The following is a 20,504-nucleotide window of genomic DNA, read 5'->3' on the forward strand; positions in this document are numbered from 1 at the left end:
GCGGCCTAGCGGCGTGAAGTAAGCGGCCTGGCGGCCTAGCGGCCTAGCGGCCTAAAATGGTATCCTTTTCAAAGCATGTATACATGCATTTTCTTCTAAAACAATGACATATTAACTGTTTTTATGCACAAATTAACACTTTGAAGCGATTAGCAACATTTTTTTTCAAAAACACCGATATGCAGTCAGCTATTTCAAAGCATTAAACATGCCTGTTCTTCTAAAACAATGATATTTTTACTGTTTTTATGCTTACATTATCACTCTGAAGCGTTTTTCAACTTTTTTTCCAAAAAAGTCGATCGAGCACTTCAGCGGCCTAGCGGCGTGAAGTAAGCGCACCCCCACACTATATCGTCCAAGTTTTCTTTTTAATTCAATATAGAAGATGACAAAAGTCTTAGAGGGAATAACCCCAACCCTCCTTGTCAACACTTTAAACCAATTAAATTTCGATTCTGAAGAAAATGCTCTAGTCAAAAAGTTACACCCTTAAGTTGCGCCCCCTCTTATGTCAAATCCTGGATCCGCCCCTCCAAATGTCACCACATATCGGCCGTATATATAATCTGGTGTAAGTTATGAAATATAGGACATGAGAGACATTTGAGGGTGCTACATCGGGGTTATCAGAAGTTTAAATCAATAGCGTCTTTTGAGAAAAAAGTCCCTACAAAAACCAAATACTGAAATATAATGAAGATTGCTGATATAGCTTTTGATCACGTTAAGTGACTATAATTGTGACCCAATTACACTGAAAACAATCCAGAATGGCGTCTGTAGACAATGGAACTTGGTCTTCCATGAATCGGAGATTCGGAAATGAAAATTGATTTTAAACATTCATACATACAAGGGTATTTTCCCTTGCAGTCCAGATTAGAAAATAACAAGGATCTAAATATTATTATAGTAATGGTATGCCAACTCTTGTTCGTTTTTTTAGTGGATTAAGAGGCATGACTCAACAATTATTGACGTCAGTATTATAGACCTTGCCACACATGTATGTATTACCACTAGCGGATCTAAGGGGGTGGGGGGAGGGCCCAAACAATCGTCCAAGTTTGCTTTTTTTCAATAAAGGAGAAAAAAGTAATGAATACACCCAAAGTGGACCATTTCGGACGTATTTTTTTCTAGGGGGAGTACCCCCGACCCCCACCCCTAACGACTCTTTAAACCAAATGCATTACGGTTCCGGGGAAGTGGTGCAATTAAAAAGGTTACGACCTTAAGTTACACACCCACTAACATTCAATCCTGAATCCGCCCCTGGTTAGCCTGAACTTCCAAGTTTGATGAGAATATCTAAAACTGTTTTTAAAATAAAACTAAGATAAAAGTTTTACACAACCCCGCCGACGGAAATGCAATGCTATGACGTTTTTTGTTCTTTAAGAATCAGACAAGCTTAAGTCATAACAAAGCAATTATTACATTCAGTGCAATAATTCATGGAGATGGCATCCACTGGTCACCTCACTTTGTGCACTCAAATGCACACTTTGAGTTTACTGATAATATTGGAATTGCCCTCTGTATAAGAATCCAATCAAGAACACTTGTATTTAATTTCATATATTTATTTCAATGTTTTGAACAGATTACATGCAGAATTATATATCACATATTAAAATTAACTAAAAACCTGACTTATTAAAATTTCTTCAGTGCTATTTAATTATAAGTCCATAACACACTGCATGACACAATCCTCTAAGTACCCGAAAACTGGCCAGTAGTTATAAAATGAAGTTCAAACTAGCGCCTCATTGCCAAATATCACTTTTGTTCATATTTCAATGGAAGTTACACTTGTTCTGACATCTCGGGTATGGCCTGAAACATATAAGATGAACCAATATAAGCATCATACTAATTTACATGTATAAAACATTTTAAATCTCATAGGGTTCTAGCTCAAGAGTAATGGAAGGGTGCTGCACTCGGTACTTTTTAGTAGCACCCTTCTGCCCTCAGCGAGTCCTGCATATGCACCCTTTTACTTTCAAAGAATAAAAGGCTTAAGGCTGTCAAATACTTCTTTTGTTCTGACTGAAAATTATAATAAGATTATAAATGTATTCAAACAATGGTCTCGTTTATAGTTGCCAATATGTTGTTATTACACATGATTGAATTTCTCTTTATTTCATACCATTTCTTTAAATTGTATATATTATCCAATATTTGTTAATATGTATGTCTGTTTTTGTTCAATATGTCACTGAAAAGTGGAAATAAACAATATATACAAATTTGGCAGTGAAAACTAAAAACCTTATATTACTTCAAATAAATACTATTCCTAACTATTACTGTCCAATTCATAATGTCCAAGTTCTTCCCAGCCCAATACAATGTGCCCCCTTTTACCCATAGCACCCGGTCCCTTTTCTGTCCAAGTTCTTCCCAGCCCAATACAATGTGCCCCCTTTACCCATAGCACCCGGTCCCTTTTCTGTCCAAGTTCTTCCCGGCCCAATACAATGTGCCCCCTTTACCCATAGCACCCAGTCCCTTTTCTGCAGCAACCTGTCCTTTTAGAAAACTGGCTACAACCCTTTTTTCTGTTGAGTTTATACTCATTAATTTACGTCAGATTGTAAAGACAGCTATAGTCTGATATGAATCACTCATGAGTCTTTTACAGGGTAGAAACCAATTATAGATCTATTTAATGTTCTTGCGGCAATGATAACAACAGATCCACCCGTAAGCTGTGAAACCCGAGTCCTCTGGTGGGAAAGGGCAGACACCTTCTCTAATACCACGTCTTGGGGCCAGTTCAATAAAGGATTTAATCATTTCTTCAATTATCTTAAATCTGTTAGACTGTTAGTGTATATACTATAAGCGTCACAAATGGAAATCCATAAAATTTTCCCAGACTTTGTGTTCAAATTCAATGCTGGCTTAAGTTTAATTCACACAAACTAGCAAAATAATGAAACTAAGGCACTATCATAATTCCAATGTACAGCTAAAATCAACCATGATCCTTAATGAAACAATCCCCAGGGGTTTTAAAGTTAATGGATTTGTAGTATCTTATTATTTAATATCATCTACTCACAAAATATGATCCACATAAAACGTTCCGCTAAATGAGTGCTTTACAACTGGTGATATGTAAATTATATCATGAAAGCAAAATCTAATGTAGATAAAATCATAAGCAGTGTGACCTGACCTCTGGAGTCTGTAACAATGATTTGAAACTGGGCTACCATTAAGTATTTGAAACTGGTAGTATGACCTTAATGTCCATCACTATTGTAAGTGTTTCACTGAAATTTGGAAGTTTAGGTCTCCCGAATACAATAATTGGTTCCACCTTTTTTCAACTAGTATGTTAAAAATAAAATAATTTGCAACTGTAACTTGCCAAATTCACACGTTTATATTATAACTTTGGATGTTTTCTTCAAAACAAATTGAAGTTTTTGTACTTCCAAGGAATCAACTTTGGAAGTTTAAACCCATTTCTAGGGAGTGATATACTTCCAAACTTTCTTTAATGGAAGCCCTGAGGATTGGTATCATTTCACACTTCCCAAGAAAAGCATTGCATATCTCCCTTCAGCAGGGCATGACATGTTATCCAGTATACAGGAAATCATATAATGTTGATGTCTCAATGTGACTTTTCCCTTTAAAATAGGAACCAATGTCATGTGCGTCGCTCATTTGTTAACTGTACTTGGGTGTCAGTGCCAAATTGCCTATGGCAGACACGGCTAGACAAAACTTCGCAGAGTGCTCCATTTATATGCTATTAGTATGTTATCCATGTGGAAGCAATTATCACAATCCCAAATATAAACCCACTGTACCTTAAAGAGATCTTGAACAAGACCGTAGTCAGAAACCTGGAAGATAGGGGCCTCTGGGTCTTTGTTGATGGCGACAATCACCTTGCTGTCCTTCATGCCTGCCAGATGCTGGATGGCTCCGGAGATGCCTACAGCAATGTACAGGTCCTGCAGGAGAAACATAGGGTATCAGTTCATTCTTATGATAGAGTAGCTAAATAGTTATGAAAGGGTGCTGCACCCTGTCCTTTTTTGGAAGCACCCTTCGGCCTAATGGAGACCAGCATGTGTTCCCTCCAGCCATAATAGAAGTAAATGCTCAAGAATCAAGATAATCAAAACTTTCTTTTTTTATTTAAGATGAAAATATCATTAATTAGTCATACAAACTTGACATATTTGGTAGTTGAAACCTACTATTACTTCATAAAAGCATAATTCTAATTATTTTTTTGTGTGCAATTAATTCTTCGCTTCCAGACACAGTGTGCTCTTTTCTCCCTTAGCACCCTGTCCTTTTTCTGCAGCACACTGTACTTTTGAAAACCTGGATGAAACCCTTATAGAGTGAACATTGTTCATAAAACAAATTGTAGCAAGTAATCTGCAGAGGATGGCAAAGAACATTTGTGAACAACAAATCCTGGGGCAGAATTAATTTATTATGATCTATATATTTCAGTAAATAACATTCAGATCTTAAAGTTAAAATGGGTGCTTTACAAAAGAAAAATGTTGTAGAACAAAACACATGTAGTACTTCCATGAATCCATCAAATTTTAACTAAACCATAATTCTAGTATTAACTATTTATTCAGTGTGGATTTTGAGAATATTGGTAACAATGCATTACTTTTGTTCTTAACATTTTCTTTCAAATATTTAAAAGTAACATCCACAAATTACATTATACTGGTTTTACTTCAAAAAGCTGCATTATACTTACTGGAGCCACAATTTTGCCGGTCTGTCCGATCTGCATGTCATTGGGTACAAACCCTGCATCCACCGCAGCCCTCGAGGCTCCAACAGCTGCGTGCATCTTGTCAGCTAGCTCATACAACATACCGAAGTTCTCACCGTTCTTCATCCCACGACCTGGGGTAGAATGAGAAATTTTAACTGCCCTTTACTTACAATGCATGTTTAAAGAGACAATAATGGTAAAGTTATTGTTTATTTTTGCCTTACTTAACTATTGTTTCAGCACTAGCCAGGCAGAGACATGAGCACAAACACTGATTATCAGTCCAGATTTTATTGGCATATCAGCAAATTTTCCTTGGGCCATTTACATATAAAGTCAAAACACACCATTGTGCGTAATATATCGTTCTGACTGCGGGAAATACTTGAAGATAACTACTTTCTATGTAACCAAAATACAGAACATGTCTAACTTAACCGAAAATATTTCAAAATTGCTCAACACACGGTAACCAAAACTTCGAGATAGCAGAGTTTTACATAGCGAGTTTCGACAAATTTAAAAAAGGTAAAAAATTACAGATATTAACTTATTCTGTATATCTTCTTTTATTGAACATTAATAGTTTCAGGGAAGTAATCATGTTTAAGATATAACATGTTTAATACTTTATATTAAGATACATTCCCTTGACACAACTTATTTTTACATTGTTTATGTCATGTATTTTGTGTCTATGGCCTTTTTTTTAAATTAAACAATATCTCTGATTTGACTTGACTTACAATATGAAAATAATCCTATGAAGGAAATAAGAAGTCAAAACAATAAAATGGTTGAATTAACTTGATCTTGTAGTTAAGAACTGCTAAAATAAATAAGCTAAATATTGTTTAAGACACGAGTCCCAGTATTGTTCTTAAAAAGAACAGGTGATTATGCCTCTTATTTCGCATCACAAAACTTTCAAAGAGAAAATTTAAGCAGCAGTATAAACTTCTGATGACAAAAGTGAAGAGACAAACTCAGCTAAATTACATTTAAAGTAAAAAACACACCAGATAATGTTTTTAACTCCTGAGGTAGCACTTATTAACAACTTATACCAGAAGACTCTAAACAGACCCCAGTAATGAGAGTTTGCACAAAATTATTTTTGAAACACAAGAATTTTCTGCCCTATGTAAAAGATTCATAAATCATATGCCCAAAAGAAAATCTTAATGTCACAAAAGTTTGGTTTGTACAAGGCCCAAAAATATACAGGCTCCTTGGCCTGTTCCACTGATTTTTAATATTTTTTTACATTTTGTGCAGGCTGTTATGAGAATTGTCTGATGTATAAATACAGTACTGGTGACAATGTGCTTACCCCCGGAGATGACAATCCTGGCGCTGGCGAGGTCTGGCCGGTCACTTTTGTGGATCTCCTGATTGATGAACTTTGTCTTGTTATTCTTTTCCTCTACTGATGGGGCTGCAAGTTTACCACAGAAACAATTCACTGTGAAGCATATTTTTAAAATCAGTCAAAGTATAAAGTTAAGTTGCATAGTTTCATTTATAGTGTCATGTGCGAATCTGATTATGCGGGGCAAATATGATTCCATGTCTATGCTTATAATCAAGGGATTAATTTCTTTCCATGTCAAGGTCTCTTGCTCACACATTTAACCACAAATAAGTCCATGTGTTGATATTTCAAGGTATTTATTGGATAATGCACTGGATGGATATCAATAATATACCAATCGCAACCCTCCATTTGAAAATCTTCTAAAAATATGCAAAGAATGGTTATATAGGTAATAAATGTTTGGCATTTTAGACCATGTCCATATAAACACAATTTTAGCCCTCACTGGATTAACTTCTTCCATCTTTGCCCCATTGGCCCAATCATACTTTTTTATATTACAGTTCTACACTAAACAGGCATGTTACACCCTCCCAACCCCACCATGAAGCATACCCTGCTCTATGGTCCCTGATCCACCTGATGTCTGAGCAGCCTCAAATGCTGTGCCTCTTACAGTCAATACCTTTATTGCATCACTCGTCTTCAAAGTCTGAATAGCATTTCCTGAAATGTGTACAAATAATTATTAGAAAATGCACATATTGTACACGTTTGGAAAAAACACTACCGTAATTGCAACTTAAACAAATTTGGGAGGCTAATGATGTATTCTATTGCCAAAGGTATTTTTTTTCAGTACAGTAGCAGAAACACATGTTACACATGATGTAATTTGGTACATACCTTCATGTGTATTGTTATAAAATCATTGAGATCGAAATTGCATGTAATTTTTTTGAAGTTTCCAAGACATGACCAACAAGATTTTTAAACAAAGGTAAAAAAAACATCAGAAAATCTCCCTTGCAATGGTTTATTCCTCTCCACAGACAAACTTAATAAGGCTGTTGTAGAAATTAATACTTGCCCAAACATGACCGTCTCAGTGAAAATCCCATAGAACCTAAGACAAATCCAATGCAAATTCCCAAGGACTGGTAATTTTCTAAAGAATATTGATCTTCTTGTCCACAAAAATATACAAAGTTTGTCCAATGATGTTTAAGCATAACCAAATTTGGTCCCAGAAACCATGATCATGATATTGATAGTGACCCAATGTACCGGCATATATGGTCCTGACAAAAGTGTCCTCCCCCTTAACTCCGGTGATTTCTGATATAGGGGAAACATCAAGCTTGGCAGCCACTCTTGGCATCAAACTCTAGAATTAAAAAAATTGTAATAAATAGTTTTAGTGAAATCATGTCATAAACAAAAATATTACAGCCACTAGTTTTTTCTTTTTAATGTAAAAAACCTAAACATTTATTAATGAAACACTTCACTGTACATGCCTTCTTTCCCACTTTATTAGGGAACTGAAGTCGGGATCGTGTACATGTACTTTGTTATAATTTGGATGATCTGATACCTATAATGTAGTTTGTACAAACTACACTTCAAGTCTCACCTTTCCAACTAAAAGTTTAATTTAGTCTCACCTTTCCTACTGCAGTGGTGGGGCCAAACAGGTACTCAATGTTAAACTAAGTCTCTCCTTTCCTACTGCACTGGCGGGGCCAAACAGGTACTCAATGTTAAACTAAGTCTCTCCTTTCCTACTGCACTGGCGGGGCCAAACAGGTACTCAATGTTAAACTAAGTCTCTTCTTTCCTACTGCACTGGCGGAGCCAAACAGGTACTCAATATTAAACTAAGTTTCTCCTTTCCTACTGCACTGGCAGGGCCAAACAGGTACTCAAAGTTAAACTAGGTCTCACCATTCCTACTGCACTGGCTGGTGCAAAAAGGTACTCAAAGTTAAACTAGGTCTCACCTTTCCTACTGCACTGGCTGGTGCAAAAAGGTACTCAAAGTTAAACTGTTTCTGTACGGCCAGAACAAGTGGTGTCAGCGACTCTGCAGGAGATAAAAACAGTCAATTAAACATAGGTTCTCTTTCAACAGGTGGGAAAGTTCAAGAATTCTAATGTAAAAATGTTGTTCTTTCGTCAAAAATCATGGATCTAGCCTTTTCAAATAATACAAAATGTGTAATATTGCTGAATACTGGTTAAAACAGTTTTAAAATAAATAGTAATAAATGAATTAAAAAGTAGTCACCTTGAAATAGATGTCAATGCACAATTAGTTCAAATATTCAAGCAATATTGATCACTGATTTCAATCAGCATTAGCCAGGCAGAGACATGAGCACCTTTCAAAATGGGTACCAACTACCAAGTGTTAGCTATTGCTATAAACAATGTTCATTCTCATAGATTACACTATATTATATGTATAGGGCTTTCAATATAGAATGTTTGAAAGTACAGCCTATTACTCACTATAATGGACTACAATGTATAACTTTCAAAATGAAGTCCTTAGAAGTACAGAAATTCGAACATTTTGGATTAAACTTCCAAAGGTTAAAGGCTGGTGCTTGAAATATCAAAAAATGCAGTCAATGTTACATTGAAGGCCACATGTTAAGTCTTGAAATAAAGAAAATTGTTTGAATACACTTTGGTGGACTTGGCATGTTTTAAATAGTAGCAAATTCTTAAAAAATAATTTGTGTTAAAGGGAACTTCCATGTTTGGCAGATGACTTCCACAATTGATGGAAGGCAGTTCATACAGCTTATTCCAACTGCTTTATGACTGTATCAACCCTTTTAGATGTACAAACTGAACTACATGTACCTGCAAGGAAACCTTTATATGCAGCACTGTCAGCCACCAAGACTTTCGTAACACCAGCGACTTTACTCAGCTCTTCAGCAACCTATAATTATATAAAAATCAGTATAAAAAAAACTAACATTGTTGACTAAACATGTTATTATGTTATGTTATGTGACAAATTTGACTGATCTTTTTCAAACATCATGTACAATCTGGGACCAATAATATACTCCCAGGTACAATTCAATCATAAATAATGAACATTTTTTATACAGTATATAATCAATATAAGTACTCCTATTTAGCAAGAATATCCTCACTGAAACTTTACAAAACTAAGAACAAACTTTAAACAAACAAGTTTAGTCACTGCAGTTACATAATTGTATTATCTCAGTAAGAAATACCTTTCCGCAGTTCTCCCCTGCTACCAAACATGTGACATCTCCTATCTGACTTGCAGCAGTCACCGTGTTTAATGTTACTGGGGTCAAAGCCTCATTGTTGTGTTCGGCAATCACCAGTGTGCTTTTAAACCTCTGAAGCAAGGTCTGAAAAATGAGAGGTCAATTCCATTAAAAAAAATTAACAATTGTTTACATGGTAAATCTCTTATTATTATCTTCTTGACAAGCAAAGCCATTAAATAAGTTATACCGATAACAAATACGCACTGGAAATGAATAAAGTTTTGCTACTTAATTTATTGTATTTCTTTTCTAGAAAAGCTTTGTATTGGTACTACTGTTGCTATTCACAATGTTGTTAATGTCGCAAATGCTGTGAATGGTATGAATGTTGCAAGTGTAGTGAATGCTGCAGATGTTGCTAAAAATCAAAATCATGATAACGGTTTATTGAACATATATTTGAATGATGAATGCCATGCATTTTGTGAATATCGCAAATGTTTTGAATGTCTTGAAGGTTGCTTACGAAGCATTTGTTGTAAAGGTTGTAAAATGTTAAATGTTGTGATTTTAGCGAATGTTGCCAGTGTCTCTAATGACCCCAATGTGTGAATTTCCAGAATGCTGTGAATGAAATGTATCAATGTTGTGAATATCTAGAAATTAAGAATGTTATGTAATTGTGAATACAATGCATCTGGGATGTTCGGAATGGAATATTATCAAACTCATTATTGTTGCTCAAAGCATAAAAACGGATGGTGACAATGAGGTTTATTCCTAGGCTGGAATGGCAAGTGTCGCATTTCCAGCAAAATTCACACACCCACATTTTTTTGTTTTTCTTTTGACAGGTTTATGTAAGACCTAAGCCCTTAGGCAAGGGGTTGCGTTACACAACAAAGTTTTTTTTCTGTCTTTCGATTAAACTCACATAGATTTTCATAGCAAATGACAGGGAAAGAGTTGCGTATTATAATTTGTTTATATTATGTCAATTACCTTGTTTGAAACAGAATATAAACGATTTATCCTTGAAAACATTTTTACTCCGATTCGCGAAAGGATGTTAAATTTGAGACCGGTGTTGTTGCTGAATTACTTTATCATAAAAAGTACAAACAAAGGCTACACTACACTCTTACAAACAAACCAATGCAGTGGTATCTTCCCTTTGCACGAAAATTCACATGTATCGGTTCCCTGAACAGAAAAATAACTAAGTTTAATAATTGTCATTAAAAGATGCTGTATTTTAATCTTGATGGTAAACATAAGCCAAAGGTTCACGTTTGGTTGCATTGAAGACATGGATAACATATTATCCACACCTCGAAGGAAACGTGCGCCCGGTGTAGGTCTCAAACCAAAGACCGCCGGAACACTAGCACGGCGCTCTTATGTACCAGTCAAATGTAACCACGGCCCTCAAAGTCCGGGGTATACCGGAGATAGCCGGAGAAATGGGCCGTGTTTTTATCTTCCAGGTGGCCCCGCAGTGCCGGGCGAATGCAGTAGTTTTGTCTTCGCGCCCAAAATAGCGGGGAATTGGCCTTACCTAGTGTCCCTGGGGTGCTGGGGGCATTTATAGGGGATTTTACGAGCAGTTCGTTCCCGCAGGACGTGAATTTTACCCGGGCTTGGCTGGACCGAAAGTCAAAGTCGCCGCGCACCACGCCCTTAATACCATTAAAGTATAAACCTGTGAGGGAAAGTGCACCCAGTGTGAGGCTTGAACCTACGACCACCGGAACACTAGTACGGCACTCTAACCGACTGAGCTAACACCCCTCCGCCATTAACATTTCTAAGACTAATCAAGGCTCCCCTGTCCTTTATATCATAGAAATATATACATGGTAGGAAAAAGGCACCCAGTGTGGGTCTCAGTGAAGCCACGACTGCCAAAACACTAGCACTGGCGACGCTCTACCCGAAATAAGCTAAACAGGCAACTACTTTTTACACCCTCACCCAAACCCCCACACACTCAAAGACAACTAGCACACGAACGCATTGTATACACGCGAATGTTACATGCCATGTGTATAATCATTAGGCTGTATCAACCCCTCTGGTACACCGGCGCCATGCCCATATTCTGGATTGTGCGGTTAAGTACCCAGGATTCCATTTATAGAGCTAGTAGCAACTCGGACTCCATAAGCAAACATAAAGAATAAAAAAACAATATATAACGAAGGATGTTGTAAACCAGCTCAATCGGTTATATAATTAGGCACCTTGGCAAATGAGATGTAAGTCTGAAAAGCATGCTTTGTTGGTGTAATTTGAGCATGTTAAAAACAGGACTTTAACTTGTGTTGTTGAATATAAATATATGGGATCAATAACAAAAATCCTACTCCCAGTAAACATGGAGTTTACTGATATATTGTCTTGTGATTTGAACACTTAGGTGAAGTAGAATGCCGTTTGCTTGAAAGAATTTTGAACTATGATCAAAAGTCGCAACGTGCCGCAAAACTTTTACTCAACACTCTAGGTCAATCAGTGATCATGATTTGTATTTTGGATCATAATGAGTCATATAACCTAAGTGTTTGATGGCCCTTAACCTGTGTGAAGTAACATTCAAATTAATGATTGGGTTTTGAAATATGAACAGATGTCTTAATATGCCAGTAAACATCATCCATTTTTTTCATAAACATTACCAGCGTCCAGTCATGCATTGCTTTTCATGGAACTAGAATTACGCAAATTTGATGTGTTGTACTCAATGCTGTCGAAACTAATGTAACACCAATTTTGTTACCCTAACCTTTTAAATTAATAAGTGTCATCTGCTGGTTATGATCGTTTTTTATACTACCGCCTTGGCCTTTGAGCTCAAAACCATTGCCATATACAGATCATGATAATTAATCTTTCTATGAGGACCTCAGGATCACGAGTCTTGTTTATAGAAACAGGCAATCGTTAATCTTAGTCTAACACACCACGACCTTTACCTTTGACCCAAAATATTTAGGGGTCATCTACTGACCACATCAATGTGTATCCAGTTTGAGAACACTACATGACTTCATTCACAAGTTATTGATCAGCAATCGCTTTTCATCTAAAGGTCATCATGGATTAGAACTTGACCTTTGACACCCAAAAAACAATAGGGGTCGTCTGCTGACCATGACCTTTTTGCACACTATGTTAAGGACTCTACAGCTATTGAACCAATTGACCTGCCCAAAACCAATGTGCGCACAGTTTGACCACCCCAAAAACCAGACATGCACTAGTTACTGATCGGACACCGATTTATTATCAAAGGTCACAACCTTGAACTACTGGCCCCAAAATTAATAGGGGTTATCTACTGCAACAATACCTTTGCTGTTCTATGTCATACTTATTATAAAAGTTCATGAACCACATAAAATCTTTGGATCTTCCAACAACAAACATTTTGAGAAAAAAGAGAGTATTTCTGGTTTAAAATATCAGTGTTTTTTCGATCATATGCCCTCGTATCCCATTTTTTTACCAGGCATTATTCATATTTGAACTTTACTCAACATTCTGACCATGTTTGACAAAAAACATAGCTAATGGAGTAATCCAGTATTAACAATGTACATTCTGATCAATAAATAATTGTTAGTAAATGGTCTCTCAATTGTTGAGAATATTTTTAATATTATTTGACCAGCTGTGTTAAAACATAACTCTTGAGTGTCCAAAGCCATATTGTAGGCCAGTCTTACTGACAGTTGGAATGGCAACAATACCAGAACCTACACGTTTGTTAATACAAAATTTAGTCTGGACATGTACAAGAACAAATCACCGACACATTAAGACTCCATTTATTTTCTATTTACTATAGTTAGCAAGTTTAACTACTGCATGTTATAACAAATATGTACCACTTAACTTATGGTCTACTGGTATGTCACTGCAATGGTGTTTAAGAATGGATGTGTCAACTGTCGGAAATGGCCATTTTTTTAGTCAAGGTCACCATGACCTTCGATCTATTGATCCCAAAATCAATATGGGTCATCTACTGACCATAACCAATGACTGTTCATGCCAATTAGGTCAACACTCTACAACCAGTCATTTAAAAGTTAATTTTCATAAACAAAACTGAGGTGACGCCCCTTGACAAAGTAATCCTCATGAGAGCCCTGTCTTGCAGGCAACATAATAATCAATAAATAAGGATGATAAATCAAATTTAATGACAGCACCACAACAAATAATGAATTGATACGCTTATGTTGAAAATATTTTTAGCCATGATCACACTATTTAGTGAGAAGAAACACTTAAATGACTTTTAACCTTGAATGCTTTTCAAAATAGTTCACTGTACAAAACACACGACATTGTTTATTAAGATCCAAATGACCTTCCATTGTCCCCAATCAGTTCATTAAGAGTTCCAAGGCAAGCCCCCTTTAGGGATCATGTCCAATAGATACTGTCTTTGTAGGCCTGATGCCCGGGCTGCAAATGGCAGCTGATATGGGAAGGGTGCTTGTGGATTAAATTGGAGTCCAAGGGGTTGGCCCATGCGTAGCGCAGCAGCCTGGTGAGCCTGTACCAGATTCTGGTGCTGCTGCCTCAGGGTCTCTGCCATCGACTCCTTGTAAGCCTGGGCAGCAGCAGCATTCCTGGCCGCTGAGTTCTCTCTGGAGTCCCGCTCTCTGTCGCCTTTCTCTTTCAGTGAGGAGGAGGAGGAAGATGTGGACAATGTTCCACTCTTCAGTTCCTGAGACTGCATCCTCTCAATCTCCTGCTCCTGTTGTAAGGCTTTCACAAATGCACTCTTCAGCCTGTTTGTATGCTCCTGTTTAAGCGCCTTTTTTTGGTTCGACGTGACACACTGCTCGCATATGACATTCTTTGACCCTGGCTTCTCTCTTTTCCAAACTGGCGTAAAGTCCGTTCCACACTGAACACAAGTAAATGGGTTACAGACCATCTTCTCATCAGGGCTCTTCTTGCCCTTTGAGATTAGATTATTATCTATAATGTAGTTTACAGCTTCCTCTAGACCTAGCAGATAGATGAAGTCTGGACTAGCCAGGTTTGGAATGAAGTTCATCTCTGGCGGAGGGGGCTTGGGTGGCGGAATCTGTAGCAATGTCTTCTCCAATTGCTTCCTCAAAGCCAGTTTTGCCTTGGCTTGCCTCTGAGCTGGAGTTTCTTCTACAACCATTTGCTGAGCCTGCTGAAGCTGTCTTATGGCATCAGCCTGAGCTTGTGTGCCCCTGAAACCTGCCAGGCTTGCCTGTTGGGATGATGTGTTGCTCCCTCGCTGCTGTTGCAGCAGCTGTTGTTCCTGGAGGAGCTTCATTTGTTTCTCAATTAACTGTCGTTGGTCCATCTGTTTTGGAGCCATCACAAGAGGTGGTGGGCCCTGTCCCTTGTTCTGGGCCATGTTGTTGTTGCTGCTCCTCTGCACCTGTGGAGCCTGACTGTGCGCTTGCTTCATTGGCTGCTGCTGGCCTGGTACTTGGTTCCCTCGTACCAATGGTGGTGGCTGGGCTGTGCTGGTTTGATTGTTGGGAGTTTTCCTGGCTATGTTGTCATTCATTTGATGGGAAATCTGACTGAACCGTAACTTCTTCAGTAAGACTAGTTTAGCCTCTTCATTTCGCAACTCCGCTTGGAGCTTTTTGATCATTTTACGCTTAAGTTTCAGATCTTCTAATGACAATTCCTGGTTGCCAGTGAATCTTTTAGGGTCTTCCTCTTCATCCGATAACATTATACAATCCTGTCCATTCTCATTTGGCGGTTTTGTAACCACAGACAAATCCATAGGAGCATCAACATTCATGTTTTCTTTCTCACTGTCCTCAGAATGAACTGAGTCTTTGTCTGAACTAACACCATTTACTTTAGGTTTATCATCATCTGAAGTTTTTTCCTCCATACTAGGTTCTTCATCCCTATCTTCACCAATGGCTGTTTCCTCAGCACAAGCAATATCCTTTACTGACTCAGTAGGAGCAGTTTCAGCGCTTTCTTCTTTTTCTTCTGCTTTAATAAGATTTTCTGGTTCATTTTCAGTTTTTGTTTCACTTTCTTCTATATTTTCCAGAGGTTTCGAGTTCTCCACCTCCTTGACATCTTCAGTCTTTTCTTCTGTTTCATCAACTTCCATTGTCTCCCCAGGACTGTCAGCTACTGGCTTTTCCTCCTCATCAACGCCACTCTCAGACTTGCTCCTTCAAAAAACGAAGTTTGAAAAGTTGAAATGATGTTGAACAAGTTTATCTAAATTTCACAAAAACTTGTGTGATTTTTTTTTTAAGATTAATAGCAGAGAAGCTTGTACCATATAGGAGTGTTTGCACTTATGCATCAATTCTCAAGTATCAAAACAGTTCCAGCAGGCAGAGCTTAATATTATGCTGTGGGTGGAATAAGAGTCTGGATGAAAAAACGTGTACGAATAAAATACAATGATAGGAGAATTTCAATAGAAGCTCACTACTAATTGCACAGTAAGATCGATAAACTCGAGTGCCATGGAGTGAACACCTACGCCTGTATGTTACTTGTCGAAAAGGGGCATAACTAAAAAATATTTCCTGTGTTTTTACAGCAAAAGTAATGGGCCTAATTGTGCATGTACATAATTGTCTCTGGCAACATGTGTATAAAGTTTAAGTCATGGCCTAGGTGAAGTTTTTGCATGCTGACAATGATGCCACTGATGACAACCAAGGCAATGATAAGACCTTTCATTTATTTTCTTTGAAAAATAGTCAAGCGAAAAACAGTTACTGTACCCAATCTTCATGACTGAAATTAAAATAACTCACACTTGTGTATACTTACAACTATGCCGATGGAGGATGCAATAACTATTAATATTGACTTTCTTTTTTGTTGAAAACAACATGGCTGGCAAGACAATTGTTAGTGAAGAAAAAAAATTGTATACCAAATAACAGATTACTAGTTAAAAATACAATTGAAGAAGGCTCACAGATAAAAACAAGCCATAATCAATTGGACAGAAAATACCTTCAACTGCTAAATAATTAATATTTTTATTTTTTAACAATTGTCATGGCATATCTGTCATTGAAATTTAGAATTTTAATATAACCTGGCTTGATTCAGGCTTGCTCTAACTTTAAACTCATTTGAAACATATACCCCACCTTTTCTCCGGTGGACCATCTTCCTCTTGTTCTGCTTCATCAGCATCATCATGTGGTCGTTTCACACCAACATCACTGAAAAACAATCAGTGATATTGCTATTAATAATCACTATTTTATCATTTTCTTGACTCAACTGGAAAACACTGACACATCAATAAGTAATGTACAGAATCAGAAGTCTTACTTGAGTGTTTAAAGAAGCCATGATCAACATTTAAAATAAAAGCTTATTACGCCAATTACGAACTCACTTGCCTTAAGAATGGAATATAGATTTTTTTTTTTTTTTAAATATATGTCAATGGTTGAAGTAAAGGCTATATTGATCTGTTTCTTCATTCAGCAATACTTAAAATCATTTTACTTGAACCAAACGACTGAATTACTTACTAATCCTTAGTGTTAAGAACAACTTTATACTTGAATGTACCACATTTAATTATGCTTTGACCAAGATAGCCATTTTTTGTAATGTTAACCAAATAGTGAATTTCATAATATAATAATCAGAAATTTCTACCTTATCTGATTTTCTGCATTGTCAGAAACTTTTTCATCTTTACTTTCAGCCACCTCCAAACTTCCCTCACTACATTCTTTATGAGTATCTGCCTCAACATCCATTTTTACAGCCTGAAAGAAGAAAAAATACTTGGTATCTATGGATGATTATAAGTTCATTCAATTATCTATAAAATCATCCATGACAATGTTCAGCACATAAGTACTGTAGGGCATATCAAGTTCTAATCCTGCAAGTTTCATATATTTACCGATAAAGATAATTAAGGATGAATTGTGACATATGATGAACATCAATACACAGGAGACAATACTTCCTAAATGTTTCAGTATCAAGTACTTAAATGGATTATGGATTGCGAGTGAAGTCGTATCAACACAAACTTGTACCAATTTTAAATGAAGTCGTGCCATATACGGATAAGTCATACCAAATATGGAGTATATAGTATCTGAATTACATATCTTCTGTTACAGTCTTTGATTTTAAATAAGTTGGTCCGTAACCAATATGTTCCTTAAATACCATATGCAAAAAGATTTTTTGTGTGTTACCCCCGATAACAATCTCAGTTGTTCACACCTTATCTTATCTATCAACTATATAAGCTAAATTTGGGAAGACTTCCAGCATATATGGCTAGCCACAATAATACGCCTATAGGGAACTTTTTTTAACATTTGGATATTCATTTTGTTCCCTAAACCCCACAAGTCGACTGATCCATATCAATGTAAAATCAACTGTTACTCCACAACACTAAACACTTTACTGTTAAATAAAAACACAAAACCGCTGGGATCTGTCATTCTTGGCTAAGAAAACAACAAGTGGGATATGGATGCGTAGAGTCACTATGAAAAAAATCGTCAAAGACTCTGAAGCGGCTGTTTAAAAGGACTACGTATATGGCATGACTCTGTATTGGTACAAGCTCGTGCTGGTACGACCTCTTGTTACCCCACAAGCAAACTGTACTATCCTTGGTAAGGTAACCACTGTAACCATATTTATGTTATTTGGTTCAACATGGCCTCACCATAAGCTGACTAAATTACCAGCTTGAGGAAGATGCTAATGAAATTAAATGTTTAATGGAAAATCAAGACCCAATGATATACCAATCTCACCAGCTTTTTAGTTTTACTCAGTCATTATTATATTTGTCTGTGTTGAATAGGTAACATCCTACCCAGCACCAGGAAGAAAAACCTCTCAAGCTAACTATCGCTAAAGTGAAAGCAGATATTATTGGTTTTCGTAAGAGGACTGGTACGAACCTTACTGAGTACGAAATGACCGGCAAAAAAGCAATAACAAACATTAATGAAAGCTATATTAAACACGAATACTCTTAATTAACTTCAATTGTTAGATTTATTTGTTCACAAACACATGTAATATTATCTGGATAAAACAATGAAGTGGATTACATTAAATTAACTTTTGGAATTTCATTTTTTTACCCAAAAAAATATCGAATTTCAGTGACACAACTCCAAATCTTTTTAGAAATCTTAGTGTTGACGGCAAAATAGTGTTGTTATACAAATGCATAAGTTTAAATATTACAAGGATTCCAACAAAAAAATACCAATTAAGTTCGAGGAATTGATCTATGCCTGTCAATCCATTTTCGCTTTGTTTATTTTCTTGGACTGATAATGGCTGCCAATCAATGGGGCTTACATGTAAAATATCACGGAGTGTGATAAAAATCAACGTCACGTGACTAATCAGTGTGGCGTCTGCACTTTACAAGTATGCGCAATGTTCATTGACGCTTTAATATCACTTTCACCAAAGACATCGATCAAAAATGTTTTTCGGCCTGAAAATAATCATAAACCATTAGACCTTTTAGATTTAAAATTGTTTCATATTTAAAAATTGATAATAATACAATACTGGTGTATATATATAATATATGATCAATTGATCAATTTAACATACTGGTACAGTATTTATTTTCCGACTACTCCTTCAATGTGAAGGTCACCTATTTCCACTCTCATCATCCTTCAGGAAAACTCTAAATGTTTTTAAAAGTGGCTGAAGAAGTCGTAACCACACTCAGAAACATCCAATTTATTAAAATTACACGAATCTTATCTAGTTAAATAGTTATTATGTTACTTATTAAGTGCATTTCGCAAACCATAACTTGCTAGTTAACCTGTTAGTGGGTAATGGGTGGAATAGTCTTATGACATTTATCTTCCCCAAAAAAGTATCGCGAATATTAACTAGATAGCTAGTATAATATGCCACCACACAATTCTGATACAAATTTTTATACATAAACATACATCACGGTTTAAATGAATAAGTTTTTGACATGACCGCGAAAAAAGTGTACAAAACACCATATTGACATGATAAGATTCTTATAAGTTATTTTTTCATGTACACAAAGCTCTATTACCCTCCCCTCCACCCTCTCTCCTCTGCAGTAAGCTTTAAATTTGGCAACATAAATGATATATTTTTTTTAAAGAAATACACAAGAATGCCAGAATGTACCATTTCCAAACTAAACTAGCTTATTTATTTCGTCGGGGGCGACCCCCAATCCATTTTTACACGTTTTAGATTATCGGTTCTGGTGGAGTGTTGCACCGTATAATGCCAAATCTCTATACACACACACATACATGACATATATAGCTCACAGAGTCGTGTACATGTATGATGCAGGTCCCAATAGCTGCCCATGGCTTACTGAAAAAGTAATAAATAATACTACTTTTATGGGTTGCTGATCACGTCATGGGACATAATACTATAAATCATGAATTATCGACGATATTACAACATATTATCAAAGCTAAATTTCACTAGGGTTATATAATAGCCAACTATTATTATCAAGACTGATTTTACCTAGCTGAGGCCACAGGCAACTATTTAAGTAAGCCAGGGACAGCTGTTGGGGTCTGTGGGCCCTGTGTGCGCTGGCGTTTGATTTGGAACAGAGAGCGAGCTTAGATTTCAAAACAGTGAACAATATCAAAGTGATATTTTCACTGTTACAAACAGTGAAATATCAATTTAATTTCACTGATAAATCTATATAAACCACTGGAAAGCATATGATGTATTTTGATATTGTTTGCTATATTTGTCGTCTGAAATTGCCGTTCATATCATGCAGCGATATTCCACCACTGACAAACGTTACTTTCACCTCATCACCATGTAACGACTGGTCACGGTACGGGTTAGGATCAGAGGCACAAAGACAAAACAAATGGATAGTGCTCATATTGTGTACATGTATTACAACATAATCCGTGCATTTAAAAAAGAAATCACTTTGGAAGGATTTTCAGTTATTTTTCTATTTAGTACTCATGGATACTCCAAATCTTTACGACACATTTGCCAGTCATTTCATTAACACCATGCTCTTTTCCTTTCAAATATCTGTCTTGATCATCTTGTATGCTTTGTT

General features: G+C 36.5%; 2 protein-coding genes across 2 annotated transcripts; both read right to left on the minus strand.

Annotated features, from left to right (window-relative positions):
* Window positions 1-1,765: 1,765 nt before the first annotated feature.
* LOC128227910 (electron transfer flavoprotein subunit alpha, mitochondrial-like) lies at window positions 1,766-10,505 on the minus strand. The gene is made up of 10 exons (XM_052938845.1): window positions 10,376-10,505; window positions 9,371-9,514; window positions 8,982-9,063; window positions 8,111-8,193; window positions 7,395-7,494; window positions 6,723-6,833; window positions 6,123-6,227; window positions 4,769-4,920; window positions 3,843-3,989; window positions 1,766-1,845 (listed from the first exon to the last, which is right to left on the minus strand). The coding sequence occupies exons 1-10, from the start codon at window positions 10,415-10,417 to the stop codon at window positions 1,816-1,818; spliced, it is 996 nt and encodes a 331-aa protein (XP_052794805.1). The 5' UTR covers window positions 10,418-10,505; the 3' UTR covers window positions 1,766-1,815.
* A 2,682-nt stretch (window positions 10,506-13,187) lies between these two features.
* On the minus strand, window positions 13,188-18,746 carry LOC128227909 (transcriptional repressor p66-beta-like). The gene is made up of 4 exons (XM_052938844.1): window positions 18,645-18,746; window positions 17,048-17,160; window positions 16,525-16,599; window positions 13,188-15,579 (listed from the first exon to the last, which is right to left on the minus strand). The coding sequence occupies exons 2-4, from the start codon at window positions 17,149-17,151 to the stop codon at window positions 13,776-13,778; spliced, it is 1,983 nt and encodes a 660-aa protein (XP_052794804.1). The 5' UTR covers window positions 17,152-17,160; window positions 18,645-18,746; the 3' UTR covers window positions 13,188-13,775.
* Between the last annotated feature and the right edge of the window lie 1,758 nt (window positions 18,747-20,504).

This window comes from Mya arenaria, chromosome 3 (genome assembly GCF_026914265.1).
Source record: "Mya arenaria isolate MELC-2E11 chromosome 3, ASM2691426v1".
In the NCBI taxonomy this organism is placed as follows: Eukaryota; Metazoa; Mollusca; class Bivalvia; order Myida; family Myidae; genus Mya; species Mya arenaria.

What these genes read in the sequence shown, in the direction of transcription:
- LOC128227910 (XM_052938845.1), bottom strand. Translation starts at nt 10,417, where the DNA reads ATGTTTTCAAGGATAAATCGTTTATATTCTGTTTCAAACAAG. An exon ending in ATCAGGGACCATAGAGCAGG is followed by an intron (nt 6,228 to 6,722) that starts GTATGCTTCATG and finishes GTAAACTTGCAG; the next exon opens with CCCCATCAGTAGAGGAAAAG. An exon ending in CAGGATTGTCATCTCCGGGG is followed by an intron (nt 4,921 to 6,122) that starts GTAAGCACATTG and finishes ATTCTACCCCAG; the next exon opens with GTCGTGGGATGAAGAACGGT.
- LOC128227909 (XM_052938844.1), bottom strand. Translation starts at nt 17,151, where the DNA reads ATGGATGTTGAGGCAGATACTCATAAAGAATGTAGTGAGGGAAGTTTG. An exon ending in AATGCAGAAAATCAGATAAG is followed by an intron (nt 16,600 to 17,047) that starts GTAGAAATTTCT and finishes ATTGTTTTTCAG; the next exon opens with TGATGTTGGTGTGAAACGAC. An exon ending in GATGGTCCACCGGAGAAAAG is followed by an intron (nt 15,580 to 16,524) that starts GTGGGGTATATG and finishes CGTTTTTTGAAG; the next exon opens with GAGCAAGTCTGAGAGTGGCG.